Here is an 18,689-nt window from a genome sequence, read left to right as displayed (position 1 = left end):
CTTTTATTTCATATTGTGTGTTTCTTTTTTAAAAAACTGAATTGCAGTTGATACACGGTATTATATAAGTTAAAGGTGTACAATACAGTAACTGACAATTTTTAAAGGTTATATACTCCATGTACACTTTTAAAATGCTGGCTACATTCCCTGTATGTACAATATATCCTTACAGCTCACTTTACACATAATAGCTCATACCTCTCAATCCCCTACTCTTGCTGCCCCTGCTCCGTAACCATTTATTTGTTCTCTATTACCAGTCTGTTTCTTTTCCTTTTTTTTGGTTATATCATACTATGCATTTCTTGAAATGCTCAATAACTTTTCTTCTTTAGCCTACTGTTGTGATGTCAGACGGCTGGGAACATTCTTCACAGTCTTGCAACAAACTTCCTTTGTTTGAGGGGTACTGAAAGTGAAAGTGAAAGTCGCTCAGCCGTGTCTGACTCTTTGCAACCCCATGGACTACACAGTCCATGGTATTCTCCAGGCCAGAATACTGGAATGGGGAGCCTTTCCCTTCTCCAGGGTATTCTTTCCTAATAAGTGAATTCTATTTGTTTTTATAATTTTAATACTCCCTTCATCAATGAAATTAGAGCATTGTCATTTTGACAGTACTGGTATCATTTAGATATATTTGCCTCCAAACACATTTAAGGTAGTTTATCTTCTTTTCCTATGCTCTAACCATGGTAAACAGCTACTATTTGGAAGTTTAAAACATCTTACATATAAATCTACAGAGAAATTTATTAAAAGTATAAAGTATTTTTTAATTTTAAATTTTTTAAAGTTTTTTTTTTTTAACAAATAAGCTAATCCATGTTTTCAAATGAATCATCCTTTGTCAATTAGTTTAAGAGGTTGCTGTTGAAGTTTTTTCCTTTTTTAAAATAAAAACACCTAGTAAGATTTAGGGATGTCTCTGGTACTTATAGCTCATGCCATCTTCCTCCGAAGTTGTAACTTACTGAGTTCTGATTTACTTCTATTTTCAGCTGTTTGCATTAAAATTTCATGCCCTCATTAAGTCACTAGCTACACACACATACATACACATATGGCCCTGATTTTGCACACATCTCCCACAGGCTTTACTAATATTTTGCACTATGACACAGCAATCAAAAGTACAGAGGGTGCTTACATTAAGAAATAGCTAGTCACTAAAAATCAAGACCACGATCTTAACTGTTCTTCTCTAGCCTCATAGAGATTAAATGGTATTTCATTATCTCCTCTGCCCCTTCCCAATTCTCCTCATTCCAACAATGACCCCAAGCCTCAGAGCACCACTTCTCAAAAAAACTGATTAGAGTGCAGCTAGCACCTAATACTAGGACATGCTTCTCAAAATGCACATGCTCAGAACACCCTTGGACCAAGAATTAGAATCTCTGCTTTGGATAATGGTTGATTACAAAAAAAATCTCCTGATTCACCAAGTCTAACCAGAACACTTCCCACATATATACTATCAGGGTTAAGGTAACCCTACAATTTATCATACTAACTGGGGTATTTCTGAAAGTGAAAGGAAATGCCATTAACAATGACACTAAGACAAAAGATAAAAACCAGGATGTATGGTCAAAATAGGTTCCTGTGTTATGCCGCACCTTTGAAAACTTGGCTAGTTTCAGTACTACTTTCAACTTAGGAGTTCACTAACATTATCCTAAAATGTAGTACAAGAGTATTACACTAAGAGTTGAAAATATAAAGAAACATAAGATCCACACCCAGTCCTGGTGCCCGGTTCAGCTGGGAAGAAAGGGGATGTGACAAGACGCTCGAAGTACCAGGGAATAAATACAAGTCTCTCAAAAGACAGATGTGCACCAAAAGCTTTTCAAGATGTAGGATTTAAAATGGGTCTCAAAGGAGCACTATTGATTGGTGGATGAAAATCACTCGAGACCTTGAGAGAAGGTAAACAAAGATGCAGCGCCTAGAAGCCCATGTTATGGCCAGGGGATGGGAAGCAGACCACTTCTGCTAGAGCACAGCTTTTATACATTAACAGAAGATAAAGATAAGTTAGGAACCAAAGGAAGAACATTTTGATGGACACCCACTAAAATTCCTGAGGAAATTCCATGATCAAAAAGCAGCCGTGGGACTTCTCTGATGGTCCAGTGGTTAAAAACCTGCCTGCCAATGCAGGGGACAGGGGTTCGATCCCTGGTCTGGGAAGATTTCACATGTAGCAGGGCAACTAAGTCTGTGGGCTACAACTACTGAGCTGGAGCTCTGGAGCCAGCCAGTTGCAACTACTGAAGTCTGCACGCCCTAGAGCCCGGGCTGCAACAAGAGAAGTTACCACAGTGAGAAGCCTGCACGCCGCGCCTGGAGAGCAGCCCCCAGTCACCGCAACTAGAGAAAGCCAAGAGTGCCCAGGGGAGATGAGAAGGGAAAAAGACACAAGGGTGAAAAAAGAACACGCACTCCACCAACACAGTCACACCAGACATTTTTAAAAGGAAACACTAAATGGAAAGAAGAGTCATTAGGAGAAAGAAGAAACACTTCAGGAATGTCAGCAAGAAGCTGAACATAAAGAAATATAAGAAGGAAGGCACTTAAAAAATAAATTAAAAATAAGTCACACGAAGAAAACATTAACAGCTAGATTATCAAATAGCCTTAGAAAATAAAACAGAAGAGAAAAAGACAGATTACAAACAGATGAAAAAAATACAAAAAAAAGACAGAAAAGTGGGAGATATGGTTCAGTAAACTAAACATAAATGGGCAGACAGATAGTGGATAAGAAAAGATGACAGAATTCAATGGGCTTTAAAAAAAAAAAAAAACACCTCTCAGAAACAGCATGAGGTTAATAATTAGAGACACAAGATAAATGAAAAGGCCCAGTTTGAGGCAGTGGGCTAGCAGAAAAATCCCATTTTTATTTTCAGATTTTCCTGTAAATAAAACTAAACTCACTAATAATGAAAAGATCAAAAGAATATGTAAAGAAACGTATTTGCCGGAGAGTGTGTATATGCACATGTTAAGATCATACAAAAAGCTTAAATTCAGTATAAGATTTCAGAGTTTAGGGGGAAGTATAAAAAAGTAAAACGCTACAGGAAAAAAATAATTTTTGTATAAAAGACAATTTCATATGTAGTAAAATCATACATATTTGGTCATAATAGATTTTACATAAGAAGTCTATTACAAATTATATATTACTGGAAGCAATGCTACACAAAAATATTTTTATTAAAATATTATGATTGGATATCATTACAGTGTCGAATCTAGACCAGGAATTTGCAACTGGAAGTGTTAATCCTTTCCCACTGCTGTTGTTCAGTCTCTAAGTTGTCTCCGACTCTTTGTGACCCCATGAACTGCAGCATGACAGGCTTCCCTGTCCTTCACTATCTCCCAGAGTTTGCTCAAATTCATGTCCACTGAGTTGGTGATGCCAACCTACCATCTCATCCTCTGTTGCCCCCTTCTCCTCCTGCCCGCAATCCTTCCCAGCATCAGGGTCTTTTCCAGTGAGTTGACTTCTTCCCATCAGGTATCGGATACTTCCCAAAGTATCGGAGCATCAGTCCTTCCAATGAATATTCAGGGGTGATTTCCTTTAGGACTGACTGGTTTGATCTCCTTGCAGTCCAAGGGACTCTCGAGAGTCTTCTCCAGCAGCATATTCCAAAAGCATGAATTATTTGGCTATCAGCCTCCTTTATGGTCCAACTCTCACATCTTTACACGACTACTGGAAAAACCATAGCTTTGACTACACAGACCTTTGTCAGCCAAGTGATGTCTCTGCTTTTTAATACGCTGCCTAGGTGTGTCATAGTTTTCCTTCCAAAGAGCAGACGTCTTTTAACTTCATGGTTGCGGTCACCCCCTGGACATTTGGAGAAGGGAGCAGGAGCTGCGTCCTGGTGGCCACAGTAACTGGGAGAGGCCCTGCCAGCATGAAGCCCAAAGATACTCAGTGTCTTCTAAAGCAAAGCACGTGCTGCTGCGCACCAAGTTGCTCCAGTCGTGTCTGACTCTCTCCAACCCCACAGACTGCAGCCCACCAAGATCCTCTGTCTACAGGAGTTTCCAGGCAAGAATACTTGAGTGGGTTGCCATTTCCTTCTACAGGGGATCTTCCTGACTCAGGGATCTTCCGCGCATCTCTTATATCTGCATTAGCAGGCATGTTCTTTACCACTAGTGCCACTTGGGAAGTCCAAGGCAAAGCACAACGCAGTCCAAAATGCCGAAGGGGACACTGATAAGAAACACTGTAGATGGACAGAGAACACTGCTTTTCTTGTATATTTAGATAAAATAAAGTTCATTTTTAAATTTAAATCTTGTGATTAATTTGATTCTGATAAAGGTCTCTGCATTCCACCTTAATCTATTTTAATTTAAAATTTAAAAACAGACATATAGTTCTAATATAGGAATTTCAGTTACTAAGACATTGATTATCCCTTCACAAATTAAGATAGGGCCAGGAGAATATCTTATGTTTAAAGCGACAGCTTCAAGAAGTATTCAGTTTTCAAAATAATACCTAGGGCAATGGTTGAGTTGAATAACACCTTTGCATTGTTACCACCAAATATGTCCATGCAACTCCTATGCATGCAAAGTTTCCTAACAGCGGCCATATACTGAAGGACCGCAATTGAATGAAAGAGAACAAATACAAGTTCATGAATCAGAAAAGGATAGGTAACCAACTCACTATTTTGAAAAGGAGCAAAAAAATAAATCTGATAAACGAGAGGAAAAATTAAGCACTTATTCTGCCTTCACTATAGAACTTACCAGACTGGTAACCAAATAGAAGATGTGGGCAAGTTTCTCTTTAGACAAGTATTCCAGTGGCTACCAGCATCACAAAAACACAACCAGATTTTCAGGTGTTTCCTGATGAAATAGTTCACTACCACCTATGAAGCAGTTTTGTCAAAAGAAAAAAAAAGGGGGGGATGGTAATCAATCCTGAATATCCAGTACCTAACTCCCAAATTTACAGGAAACGCTGAACAAAAAGATACTAAACTTTGCCGTCAGAGTGCAACAAGCAAAATCCAGACTTAAAAACTCAGCCCTGTTTCATTTAAATAATCTGCAAAAATGAAAAGGGGAAACACAAAAACAAAAACAGAAAGAATTTAAAGATTGGATGATATATAAAACACATCAACCAATTACAACGTGTCTATCTGGATACTGATTCAAATTACCTTTGAAGAAGGAAGGTAGACAATCCTTAAGACATTTGTAAATTTGAACATGACTGATTTAAGAATTTTGATGACATTTTTAGATGTGTTAGTGGCACTGGGTTAAATTAAAAGTCTTTATCCTTTGGAAATGCACCTGAAATATCTGTTCTTTAAAAATTCAGATTAAATGATGTCTGAGATTTGCTTAAACATGATATAGGAGGGTGAAATGATTGGGGTTATAGATGACATAAGATTGGCCAAGAGTTGTTAACAATTGAAACTAGGTGAAGGCTACATTGCTATTTATCACACTAACCTGTTTACTTCTGTAGATGTTCCAAGTTCTCCATAATAAAAGTTAATTAAAAAAAATTAAGAAACCTCAGCAGGAGGGAAAAGTGATCATTTGCAACATGTTTATTTAGGGCTTATAAAAGAAAATGAATACTTAGCATAGTCCTCTAATGGATATGGGGATATAAAGCATCTGGGAGGATATAACAGAAAGGTCTTTAAAAATTTTAAACAGACACTGGTGTAAATAAAATAAAGAAACTCTAAAGGTACACTAGTTAAAACTGTCATTGAATTCCACATGGTCACATGCATCTAAAGTTGTGTTCAAACCATTCAAATGCCACATTTTCCCCTCTTTGTGATTGAAGGTAAATTTACTTCAAGTATACATATTACAAATCCAACAAATATCACCAATCTCCTTAGAAACAAGTGTGAAACAGAAAGAAAAACATAAAGCCAAGGCCTTAAGATGCCCTCTAAATTTTGTTGTTACTACTGTTTAAATTGAGAAGACTACAGAAAGCAGCATGAAGCCATAAAAAACATGTAGCCACAATCTTCTGAGACGGATTCTCTTGGGGACCCTAAATAAATGGATTCTTGACCTACTAAAATTTAATGTAAAAAAATGATCCATTTGTAAAGGACCCATAAGACTGTAAATGGCAAACAAACTACAAATAACCACCCTTAGAAAGGGAATGAATGGTGTTTATAAAAAGCAAGTCCCGTGGATGTAAAGGGAGAATCATCATGATGATTTATAAGTAAAGGAAAATAAAATAAAAAGGTAACAAAATTCATGTTTCCCTAGGCCCTTCACTCAGACCAAAACATGTGGAGCTATAGTCCCAAAAGCAATTTCAGACTAGAGATGTCTTTATTTTTCCCCAGACAAGCTAGAAGTTAAACAGAATGACAAAGTATATTTACTCTGGGACAGTGAAGCAGGAAAGAAACTTCAGACTGGCAGAACTGGTCCAAATCCCTCCAAAATAGGCAGAGAAAAAAAGAGAGGTAGATTTAAAGTCATTCCTTTGCTCAAAGAAAAGCCTTACACAAGGAACTACGAGTCAGATAACAAAGATGTGCCTTCTCTGTTATGATCATATTCATTCCCTGACCTTCTTCCTTACAAGGAAAGAGAGAAGAGAGCTGAGCTGGCAACTTGGGGAATGCTCCCTAAAAAAGAAAATGATTCTGTCTGAATGATTAAAAAAAAAAAAATACACTAATGCAAGCCTAGCACCCCCAAGGCAAAGAAGAAAACTCTTCTTTCTCCAATTCACCAACTGAACCTCATTTGCCAGGTTCTAAAACCATGGAGTATGCTGGATCCTTCAAGAGACTATAAGCAAAAAGACGGGATACACTCACACTAAGAATGCACCTACAGACCATGAAACAACTCTGAATGCTTTTACCAGATTTCTCAAGCAGCAGTGTACAGAAGCAAAAAGTGCTTACATTTACGTCAAAACTAAGCCTAGATTTTTGCCCTGGAGCTGTTAAGTATATATATGCACTACATATGTGACAACTCTCAGATTACCTTTTGAAACCTTAACAAGAACGATACTTCATAGGATTATTTTGGGAATTAAATAAAATAGCATATTAATAGGCACTATAGTATGCAAATCCAGTACAGTGTCAGGCTGGGTGCTTAATTATTTCCTCTTTCTTTTTCTGAAGTGAGAATGAAAGTTGCCTGTTCATGAACAACATACAGTTTGTACAAAATATAGGCAGAGAAATTTCTCTCTAAATATCCATATGCTCCCCAACATTTTCCAACCACCTTGAGGTCACATGATTAAATCCATATCTTACTTTCAGACCAAAGCACTTACAGCCAGCACATGACCCTCCAGTTATCCTGCCTGGACATGTTGAAAATGGCAGAGCTACAAGTTGTAGGCTGCATAGATACCAGCCAACACATGGAAGAGCTACCCAGGAGCCCAACATATGTTGAAGTTAATGCAACACAAAACAGCTTAGCAAAATTTAATATCTCCTTTTATAGCCTGCCGCTACTGCTAAGACACTTCAGTCGTGTCCGGCTCTGTGCGACCCCAGAGACAGCAGCTCACCAGGCTCTCCCGTCCCTGGGATTCTCCAGGCAAGAACACTGGAGTGGGTTGCCATTTCCTTCTCCAATGCATGCAAGTGAAAAGTGAAAGTGAAGTCGCTCAGTCCTGTCCGACTGTTAGCGACCCCATGGACTGCAGCCTACCAGGCTCCTCCGTCCATGGGATTTTCCAGGCAAGAGTACTGGAGTGGGGTGCCATTGCCTTCATATGCATACATAACGATGGCGAGTCCTATGCTTAGGTATCATGGGCTTCCCCAGCGGTTAAGTGGTAAAGAATCTGCCTGCAATGCAGGAGCCCCAAGAGGCATAGGTTTGATCCCTGGGTGGGGAAAATCCCCTGGAGAAGGAAATGGTAGCCCACTCCAATATTCCTCCCTGGGAAATCCCATGGACAGAGGAGCCTAGCAGACTATAGTCCATGGAGTCTCAAAAGAGTCGGACACGACTGAAGCAACTTAGTATGCATGCATGCTTAGGTATTAAAGGATATCTTCCTTTCTGTGTAATTTGGTATGTCCAGAATGAACAGAATAGTTAAGAGAGAATACTGATAGCAAAGTAGAAAAATAATCCAACATACACAGAATAACTTAGAAACCAATACTTATAGTTTCACCTCAAAAGGAGAAAAAAACTCTAAAATCAAGAATCTAAACTCTTTTCTGGTTAATCATACAGGTTAGACAATTAAAAAAAAAAAAGCAATGATCCAAAAATAAAAGCTGAGAGACTAAAAACAGCTATGAGGAAACAGGTAAAAGAAAGAAAAGCAGAACAAGCCTTTAAACACCCTTGCACCGTGTAGTAAAACAGCTGGCGTCACTTGTCACTGTCACAGTAGCAGTACAGGGCCACAACTGCTCACCCAAATCCTGCAATATCCCAAAAGCTCTCAAAATCAAAGACTGAAAAATAATTTGGCAGCAACACCAAACAGGAACTAACCTGAAACTATCTGTAGTGCCGATTTATCCCACTTAGTGAGAACATTCATACAGTCTGGGTGTAGAAATATGAATGTGTTTGATTATGGAGTGCTGCCCCAGATCCCACTGGCAGTGTTATATAAACCACATCACATTCCCTTTCTAAAATCTGAAAACTTTCACATTCTGAAACATTACTGGCCCCACAGGTTAGAAATAAAGGACTGAGGACTTGTAACAATAATAGGATAATCTCTGTATTGTCTTAATGATAAAAATCAAAATCAGATGAAGAGCATGGCTTTCTAAACTGTTTGCAGTTCAATGTATGGTATCAAACTGAATTTTGATGATTTCCCAATGGTTATTTACACTCGATGATACTTCAGTATTTCTAGTAGCACACAGATATAACCAGCCTAAACCTAAATCATGAAGAGGGTATAATGAACGAGTAGGAAACTAGTTAATTAATTTAAAATATTGCTATAAGTATTTCTGGCCTCAGTAGACCATACTTTAAAAGGTATTCAGTGTAGCCATAAACTACAGCACAAGAGCAGTGGAAGATGGGGCTACCAGCTCTCAGGAAAGTACAGGAGAACGTATATGCACTAGGCATCACTACTGAGACAGGAAAATAATAATAATGAACTATGTAAAACTTAAAGAGGCAAGGTATTAGAATTAACATCTACAGCAGGATTTTTCAACCTCTACTGACATTTTAGGCCAGATAAAATCTTTGTTGGAGGGGGTGACCTAGGTATTACAGGGTATTTAAGAGCATCCCTGACCTCTATTCACTAAATTATTAATAGCAGCTCCTCTTCCCCCAGTTGTGAAAAGTCTCTAGGCATTGCCGATTGTTCCATAGGACAACTGGAGTGCAGTGTGAGAAGAAGAAGTCAAAAATCGCCCCCAGTTGAGAACTGGGGAAAGAGAAATATTAAAGGTTTAAAGATGTTTCTTCTTCTTGATTCTAAAATGCCAAATAAGCTACCCTGTTAAAGCCGTATAGAAAGGGGAAGGAAAAATCTTTCTAGTTCTCTAGATCTACAGGTGGTTTTATTCTGTTTTTAATCTTAATTTTATAAGAAAGCCGAGAATGGCAGATCAAGATCCACTGGAGCACCCCTGTACTCTAAGGAACAATGACTTGTTGATCTTCTTATAACTAAACATATCCATCTGTTGTTACAGCTACTCATTCAAGGAGGGAATATATACCAGCTGGTTATCTATAGAAAGGAACAAAACAATTTGAGTCTTGCACGTAGCTGCAAAGTAACCACGAAACTTTTTAAACGCACAGTTTTCACCCACCTTCTGATTACATTATCTGCACTGAACTTAACAGATCCCTAATAAAAATGTGACCTGTTGAGGGCGAAGAATATTATTTTCAATTATACCATTCCTTTGGAAAAACTTTTCAGTCACAAAGTACTGAATCTTTCTGCTACACCGGCATGTATGAGGGAAATAACGAGCTTTACTGCAAACCAATTTCTTTTTAATAATACAAATGGCAGCCAAATACCTCTGAACAATCATATTAAAAATATGGGGATTTCCCCAGTGGTTCAGTGGTTAAGACTCTGCCTTCCAATGCAGAGTGTGCAAGTTCAATCTTTGGTTGAGAAACTAAGATCTCACATGCTTTAGTGTGAAGCCAAAAATTAAAACACACACAATTATGAAAAAGTAAAGAATATATGGGATATTTCATAGATCTCCAATCCAAAGTCATTATTTTGTCTAGAATTTCTATCCCTGTCAATTTGACAGACCAGTTGTAAAACACCTTCAGTCAGAGTAGTTCTGTACTTATCTATTTTACAAACTGAGCATCCAACAAAGATTTAATTTTTATAAAAAGGCCATTACAGGATTTTTTTCAAGAGTTGAAAACAAAAGGGCTAGATGATTAATGAAACAATTTTGTTTTATGAAATAGAGTACCTTCACATAGCACATTTTGGCTAACATAAACAATAACAACCAATGTAAACATAAAAAAGAAAAAGCAATCTATCCATATGTGTGGGAGGATTTAAAACCAAGTATTATATAAGCAACCAATCTATGTAGATTCACATGTCACTTTCATCATGACCTGCCTTCATATGTCAACTAGAGAAAGCTTCCAAAATCTCTTAGATCACAGAGAAGGAAAGAATGTTATGTTCAGATAACTAGCAAATTATATCAATTCAGAATCAATTTTACAAAATTATTGATATAATCTCATTCTCAGTAAAACTATGAATTCCTATAATGGAATACTAAAAAAGAAAACATATCACCACTATTTAAAAGTAGTTTATTATAATCCACTGGACAGAACATTCCCTGCTGAATTAGGTTTCATTAACCATTAGCATATTTCTTTAAAGAGGATACACTATTTGTTCAACCCTGCCCAGTGTTCTTAGGTTTATTTTCTTTTTTACTCAAGTTCCAAGGAACTGCTTTTAACTAGCTCCTGACACTCCCAATAGGTGCAGAGCTGATTAAGATAAAATTATTCCAATAGTTGGATGCTGATGCACTAGAGAAAATGCCAGCAAAAGTGAAGACATACTGCTAAGCTAGCTCTTTAACCACGCCTCAACCACTTTATCGACCCAATTCACATTAAGGAATTTCTAAACATATAAATTCATCTAATCTTCACAACAAATTTATAAAGGGGGTATAATTTTAACCTCTTATTATAGAGATAAGACACAGAGAGACAGAAATATTCCGTAACTTATATAAGGTAATACAGCTATTAAGTGCCAGAGCAGGGACTTGTACTCAGTCCAGCTCAAGCACCAGTGCTTTTCAAACCTTAAAATACACACAATCCATCTGGAAATCTAGTTGAAATTCAGATCCTGATTCAGTACTTTTGCAGGGCGGGTACGCAAGATTCTACAGTTCTAAAATCTCACCTGTGACGCAGATGCTACTGGTCTGAAGACCACCCCTGAGCAGCAAAGTTCTATCTTCCCTAGAAATGGTGCAAGGTGGTAGTAATCTGCAAAAGGAGGCAGAGCTCATCCACAGACAGTTGGCTTATGAGTAAATCAGGGCTTCCCAACTACTGGTTTAGAACTTAATTGCTTTTGTTCATTTTTTAGAAAGAAGGAAATGAGCAAAATTTGCAAGCATCATAGCACCCACTTTCAGGTTCCGCATGTTAATACAATAACTTGGTACTGTAACGCCTCCCTCTCAATAAGGCCTTTCTAACATCCAAAAACTATTTACAATGTCCCTGAATGTCTACTTTAATATGGGTTCAATCTGAACATATTAAAGCATATTTTTAGAGCATATTTTTGTACTGTCTCAGATAGGAAAAGAATTAAAGAGATGAGTTAAAAATCCAGCACCTTTCTAAACTTCCACCACCTGTCAAGTCCTGAAAGGACACCCTCTGGGGAACAGATGGAACATAAATGTCTTATAGCACATCACTCAATTCTACTTAATAACTTTCTCTAAAAACAGATAAGGAAATGCACATAATACAATCTCCCTTCATTCTCACTGGTGCATCAACTCTTCACACTCTAATCTAGAATAAAGAATATAAATTGAAGCCACTAAGTGTTATATCTGTAAATGCTTTGGCCTAAAGCATCCAATACCTAAAAACTGAAATGCCATCAAATCATTGGAAATAACATTTTATCACATGTTTATACTATCAGGAAAAGAAATATCAAAACTACCCAAATATATTTAGACAGGTTAAAGCCACACACTTAATTCAGTAATTAAGTCTATCCTATGATCACCCTGGGTGTATACATATTTGACACAGCTTTATAAATACCTAAAAAATATTTTATTAACTAAACACAGGAAAAGATTTAAGAAAAAATCTTGTCTGAGTAATTTTGATTTTGTTGAGTTTTCTTGTATTTCATTCAAGTTTTTTTCTCAATGTACACAGACGTACTTTACATTCTTCTCTGAAAAATTAAAATGTATCACATACTTTGACAAGCTTGTAAAAATCATATTCAAAACCATAATGGAATTCTGATTAGTTAACTACACATGAAAGTCAAAATAATTAGGTTTCATAGATTTCGGACAATATGAATTCACATATTTTCTAGAATTTATTAATAGAGTCCCACTAGTAATTATAACATAAATTAACAAATTTAAACTGTACAATCACCATAAAGCTAAAATTCTCACCTGTGAATTACAAGAACACCACGAATACGTATTTGACACAAAGGTAAAAATAAATTAGCTGTCAAAAATCCTAAAAATGTCTCCACTAAACCTTACTATTCCAAACTCCTGCTCAAGAACAAGACCTAGATGTTCTTCCACCCAAAAGAATCTGAAGACTTACAGAAAAACACATAAAAATATGTGAATATTTCACTTGTCCAGCATATGAAAGAAGACTGTCCCCAAACTAATAAAAACAAAAACAACTTCTCCGGTCTCCTACTAAGACTGATATTTTCTTTTTTTTTTTTCCCTCTATTAATCACTCACACAGTCACAAAAGAACTCATACATTAAAAGCAGCAGAGAACTGAAAGGTGTCATTTGCAGTAGTTAACAGTGATCGCAGGTTGTGAGGAGGGAAAGCACAGATTATATATGTGTGCCAAGTTACTGCTCAACGAGCAAGCCCAAAGGATGACCATTTCACCAGTCTAATCACTAAATGTGAAGCATTATTTCATGGACTGAAAGGAAATATGGTATATAAAGAGAAAAATAAAAGCAAATTAAACTAAACTTTCTGTCTCTAAGACAGACTATACTTCCTCTCCAATAATCGTCAGTGACCTTGTGGAAACATTCCTGGGTTAATGGGCAGAGCACATTTCAGCCACTGCAGCACTACTGCTCGCAGGGCATCCAGCACGTGTCTACTGGGCTGACCAGATTCACACACAAACACTATTTAATAGTTTGTGCCATTTGCAGAAAATCAACAAAAACCTTTAAAAAATGTTTGACCTTATATGTAATTTTAAAACAATAAAGACTTTTGAACCCATAGATCTTTACATCTTCTACAATGAGAAATACCAGAATACACTCTCCATGTTAAATAATTCTTCCAGAGAGCAAATTTAACCTGACCTCCCTAAATGGCTACAGATTTGACACACCATTTAGAAGCCTGAAAGGAAATACTGATTTATTTATTCTCTAAAGCAGTGCTGTTCAACAGAAATACAACATGTGCCACATATGTAATTTTAAATTGTCTAGTAACCGTATTAAAACAGGAAAACAATAAATTAATTTTAAAACATTTTACATACCGAAATAACCAAAACCCAACATATCAAAATATTAGTATTTCAACATGTAATAAATATTTTTTGAAAATCAGTAAAATATTGTGCATTCCTTTCTTCATATTGTTTTCAAAATCTGATGTGTATTTTACACTTACAGAACATCTCATTTTGGACTACAACCGAAGTGGTCAACAGCCACAAGTGGTTAGTGGCTGCATTATTGGAGAGCGCAGCTAGCTCCTGAGTACTACTTTGATATCTGACATACTACTATCTGTTTAAAATTAGCTCACATTCATGTTTCCGTTTTGAACTGAAATGTCTGATTACAAATATTAATATAAGCAAATAAACATCAGATCACCTTATCAGAGGACCCAGTTAACATACACAGTAAGAAGCGGTTGGGTTATATCCTATTATATCTCAAGTAGATTTCAGAAATAGGTCTGATCACCACTAGTGAACACAACTTGTAGAAAAATATAGGTAGGACAAGAAAACACTTTCATATCAAACTGTAACACTGCTTTATTTCTAGTAGCCATTCTGGTTTCTGAGTACCTATCTGCATGCAAATTATCTACAAGACAGTTTTTCTAAGTTTGATGAATTTTGGAAGTCATACAGTCACAGATGAAAAACTGAGCGCTAAGAGGAATTTAAATAATATTTCAGGGAAACAATTCAAACCAATTACTTTTAATGCACCTTATACCAACCAACAATCTTAAAGCATTCTACGTGAGTTTCACTGAAATGACTTCTTCCCACAAATTCCAACTCATTCACTATCTTTTATACACATATTTCTAGGACCAAAAATACTAAGGATTTTCCCAAGTAATTAAACCATCTGATTAAAATGTAAATAATTCCAACAATGCATTTTCTAGAAAACAGCAGCTAAAACCATTAGCTTAACACATAAACTCTGTCCTAAAGGCAAGTTACTGAATAAATCAAACAGAAACAACTATACTCCTGTTTACTGCATTTACATTTTTGTAACACTACATTCAGCAATTTCTAAATTTGGAAGGTCAGTTCAGATTGCACACAAGCAGTAACTTTAAAGCTTAGCAAAATTTTAGAAGTTTCTGCAATATACTTCTGAATAAACATACTACAGAACTATTACAAGAGAGTAAAAATCAGCACCGTTCATACTAATCCCAGCAAGAAGCAAAAATCAATATATTCATAAGTTCAAAACGTATGATACACTCTAAAAAGGTTTTTTTTTCCTCCCAAATTTATTTGATTCACCCAAGACAATTTTTGTTCAATACACTTGCAAAGCTGAAAAGAAGCAAGTGTAGTCTCTTCTGCAGCACAAATATCCAACAACGATACATGAATCTCTGGATATTTTTCCACAATTTGAAAATTAAAACAACACAATTTGTTTCTTACCTGCAGTTAGGAGGAGGATCAAGGGTTATTTCAGCTAGCTCCTTCTGAATTCTGTTAGTGAAATGAGAACAGACAAAAAGGATTTGAGAGTCTACAGAATAACCGGGGAATCACACTGCCCTCTACCACCATGCAGTTAAATGCAAGGCTGGCTGCGCCCTCAGTAATGCTAACATGGCTGCTCCCTCTTTGTTCTCAGAGGCATAACCCAAATCCCTTAACAGAAACTTCGCAGCTTTTTTTCTCACTTGCTACTGTAAGTAATTAAGACATTCACACCTGATTTGAGAACTAGCCCTCCACTTGTACTCAGAAAAGGAGGTAGAATGTATTTTAAAGCACTTTTTACCAGAGAAATTCTCTTTTCAAGCTTATATGCAAATGAGACAAGAAGGGAGGAGGGAAAGCACTAGAATATTTGACAATGACTCCAAGACACTTTACCAAGGTAAAAATTAACAAGCTACTGCAAGTGCACATTAATAATTTTGACAATATTTTACCTGTCAGAAAAAAGTTTGAAATTTACAAATATTTTTACCAGTGAAAAACTTTCAAAGAATTCTGATATCTGTATTGAAGTAAATCTGTTTCTCCCCTGACCTTAAGTACAGCACTTAAATTTAATAAATTTGGGAGAAAAGATAGACAGCCTTGAGGTAAGAGGAAAAAGAGCAGTTCTTATTTTATTCAAATTTATAATGCTTTCAAAACTTAAGATATGTTTAATATGTTCATCAACAAGATTGTAAGAAACTGAGGAGGATTTTAAATTATCTCATGGACTGCTGTTATTTCATAAAATATTCTAGTTATTAACACTTGATTATTGATACAATAGAGGTGAAAATCCACAGACTCACTAACACAAAGCCAACATTTGATCAGCTTTTATATTTTCTTTTTCTTTTGGTTGAGATCAACAAAAATCAATAAAATGTCGATATCGACTAATGCTATAGGCACACCTGATGTGTAATTACTAAAATTCACAGGTATTCCACTTACTACTACCATTGATTGGAGTCCCATTGACAGCATCTTATTTTCACTATCACAGAAATATAAATCAACAGAAAACAAATGATCTTTCACTTATACCCAACAAAATATGCTTCTCCTGCTGTTGAGTATTAACATGTCAAGCATATCCACAAATTTTAGAGTGAAGAGGCATAATGGCAAACTTCTCAATCACCAAGCGCCACCTAACATGTAAAGGGCTACTTTTCAGTTTTACCTACTCTCACGAGGACACAGAGGTATGACCATAGCTTAATTAGAAAAAGTAAAACCTGAGATGAATGACTTAAAGTCACGCTTCTAAAAACTGAAAACAGACCTGAAGTACAATTTTAAAATCTGCCTTCAAACACAGCCAAGGCCCTGAGTTGAAAAATTTTCTAGCAAACATGACCATTTCTGATCATTAAGTTTCATGAAGAGAGGCACTGATCTCTCGAAGTGTCACCTTCAATGAAGATGAATATAACTCATAAAAAGACAACATCCTCAAATGTACCAGCTAATCTGGGATCACCAAATTTTCCTTGCCAACTCCTTAATCTGTCAGATGTTACTCCAATCTCTACTCAAGGACACTCTCTCTGAAGTTACCAAAGCACAGAACAAGTTTGCTTAAAAGTCTAATTCTAGGGAGGTGGCTTATGTACCACCTAAAAAGAATGACAACTCATTCAAGTCCAAACAACACCGACAGCAAAGGAAATATTTTTGAACTACTGCTACTGATGTTAAATCAACAAAAGCGTCCATTTGGAAGACAAACGGACAACGTGCTTAGTCCTTTTTTTAGAGGTTACCTTTTAGCACTAGTGGATAATTTAGCAGTGGTTTTGCTAGAGAGTTTGGTGTTTTTCTTCTGCTGGGTGGCAGAAGGTTTTCTTTCTTCTTGTTCTTCAGGCTCTGGAGCGGCTGGGTCTCGCTGGTCTGCATCTGAGCTACCGCTGCTGGTGCTGGGACTCTCATCATCGGATCTCTGCCGATCACTGGACATCTTGGTGAAGTTATTTCTTGGAAAACTTTTTAAAGAAAAAAACGGGGAAAGAAAGGAAATGTAAGTCTAAGGAATAAACCAATAGCATTTTCTTCTCTTAATCTTCACCTAAAATCGTGTTTTAATGAAAACGCTTCAAAAGTGTTCACACTTATCTCATCGTACAGCAAGGTTACAGGGGAGGTGATGTGTCTCACAACGGCAGCGTTCAGGGATTTACCGAACTCAAGTTAGAAAACCCACTCACATTTTTTTCCATCCCTTGGACAATCTATCAATTGTCTACTTTCTCAGAAGGCATGAAACAGATTTGCCAGGGAACTTAGGGAACGAGCATTAATAACATATGACACACTGTAAATAACAGATCTCGCTGAGAAATGTTAAAAAGTCACTAATAACGTCTAAATATTTATACACTGACATTGGTCAAAGCTACCAAATTCCTTTTCCGAGAGGAAAACATACCCTGTTAATCGCCCATATGCTTATTTAAGGTGGTGATTCCTCCTCTGTGCACGTAAGCCTTTAAATACAACACTTAGGAATTTAAAAAATCAACTAACAAGCTGTTCTGGCCACGGCTAGCAGCGAAGATTCATCCGGCCAAGACCAAGCTGCCACCCTGGGAAAAGCAGAATTCAAACTGCACCTTCTGCAAAGCTCCCCATGCCATCAAGGTTCCTCGCTCAATTTTTACATCACGGACCGACATTTTGTCCAAAATAACCAAAAAAAAAAAAAAAATTTTTTTTTTCAGAGGAAAAACAAACAAACAAAGCCTCAAGAAGTGCAACAAATTTCCGCGCCCGCCGAGGCGAGCCGCGGCCGGCGGCGGCCACGCAGCTCGGCGGCCCTTTGTGGGGAGGGCCGCGCGGGGGCCGCGGGCAGCGCTCGCCGCGCCGGGCGCCAAGTGATGCGAGCAGCCCGGCCGGCCCCGCGGCGGCTCGCGGACACCGGCGGCGCGGGCGCCCGGCGCGAACAAAGCTGCCCGCCCCCGCCCCCTCCCCCACCGCCGCCGCCCCGGCCGCCCCCCACGCGGCCCCCCGGCCCCGCCGCCTTACCTCGGCCGCCCGCCCGGCCCGCTCGCGCGCCGCTACGGTGTGGGGGAGGGAGAGAGAAAAAAACCCTTCCTTAAGGAAATGGAGGCAGCTGGGGGGGGGGAAAGGGGGGGGAGGGAAAAAAAGAAGCCGAGGAGGCTCTGGCCGGGGAGTGTGGAACATTGAAAGTCGGAGGGGGTTGTGCAGTGCCGGGCTCCGGCCGGAGGGTGGCGCCGCCCAGCGCCTTCGGAAAAAAGGGGGGGTGGGAGCCCGGCTGGGCGAGGGCGCGAGCTCCCGGCGAGGCTGAGGGGACGCGGGAGACCCCCGCGCGCTGTGGCCTCCCGCCGCCGCCGCCCGGCTCGGCTCCTCCCGGCCGCGCAGTCAGCAAGTTCCGAGG

General features: G+C 38.1%; 1 protein-coding gene across 7 annotated transcripts in view; it reads right to left on the bottom strand.

The window, feature by feature from the left end:
• UBE2E3 (ubiquitin conjugating enzyme E2 E3) overlaps window positions 1–18,689 on the bottom strand; it is a 92,155-nt gene that overhangs the window by 73,222 nt on the left and 244 nt on the right. The window contains exons 1-4 of one of the 7 annotated variants that reach the window (XM_086371151.1): window positions 18,317–18,675; window positions 17,721–17,877; window positions 17,059–17,277; window positions 15,236–15,286 (exon numbers count right to left, since the gene is read on the bottom strand). In XM_086371151.1, the coding sequence (XP_086227277.1) occupies window positions 15,236–15,286; window positions 17,059–17,252 (245 nt within the window). In that variant the 5' untranslated portion in view covers window positions 17,253–17,277; window positions 17,721–17,877; window positions 18,317–18,675. Of the gene's footprint in view, window positions 1–15,235; window positions 15,287–17,058; window positions 17,278–17,720; window positions 17,878–17,904; window positions 18,242–18,316; window positions 18,676–18,689 lie in introns of those variants that run through there. The other 6 variants (XM_086371170.1, XM_086371161.1, XM_086371181.1 and 3 more) reach the window with 6 other exon arrangements.

This window comes from Bos grunniens, chromosome 2 (assembly GCF_055505025.1).
Source record: "Bos grunniens cultivar Pamir isolate PY7600 chromosome 2, Bosgru_T2T1.0, whole genome shotgun sequence".
Lineage (NCBI taxonomy): Eukaryota > Metazoa > Chordata > Mammalia > Artiodactyla > Bovidae > Bos > Bos grunniens.
This window is presented reverse-complemented; position numbering and strand designations above follow the sequence as displayed.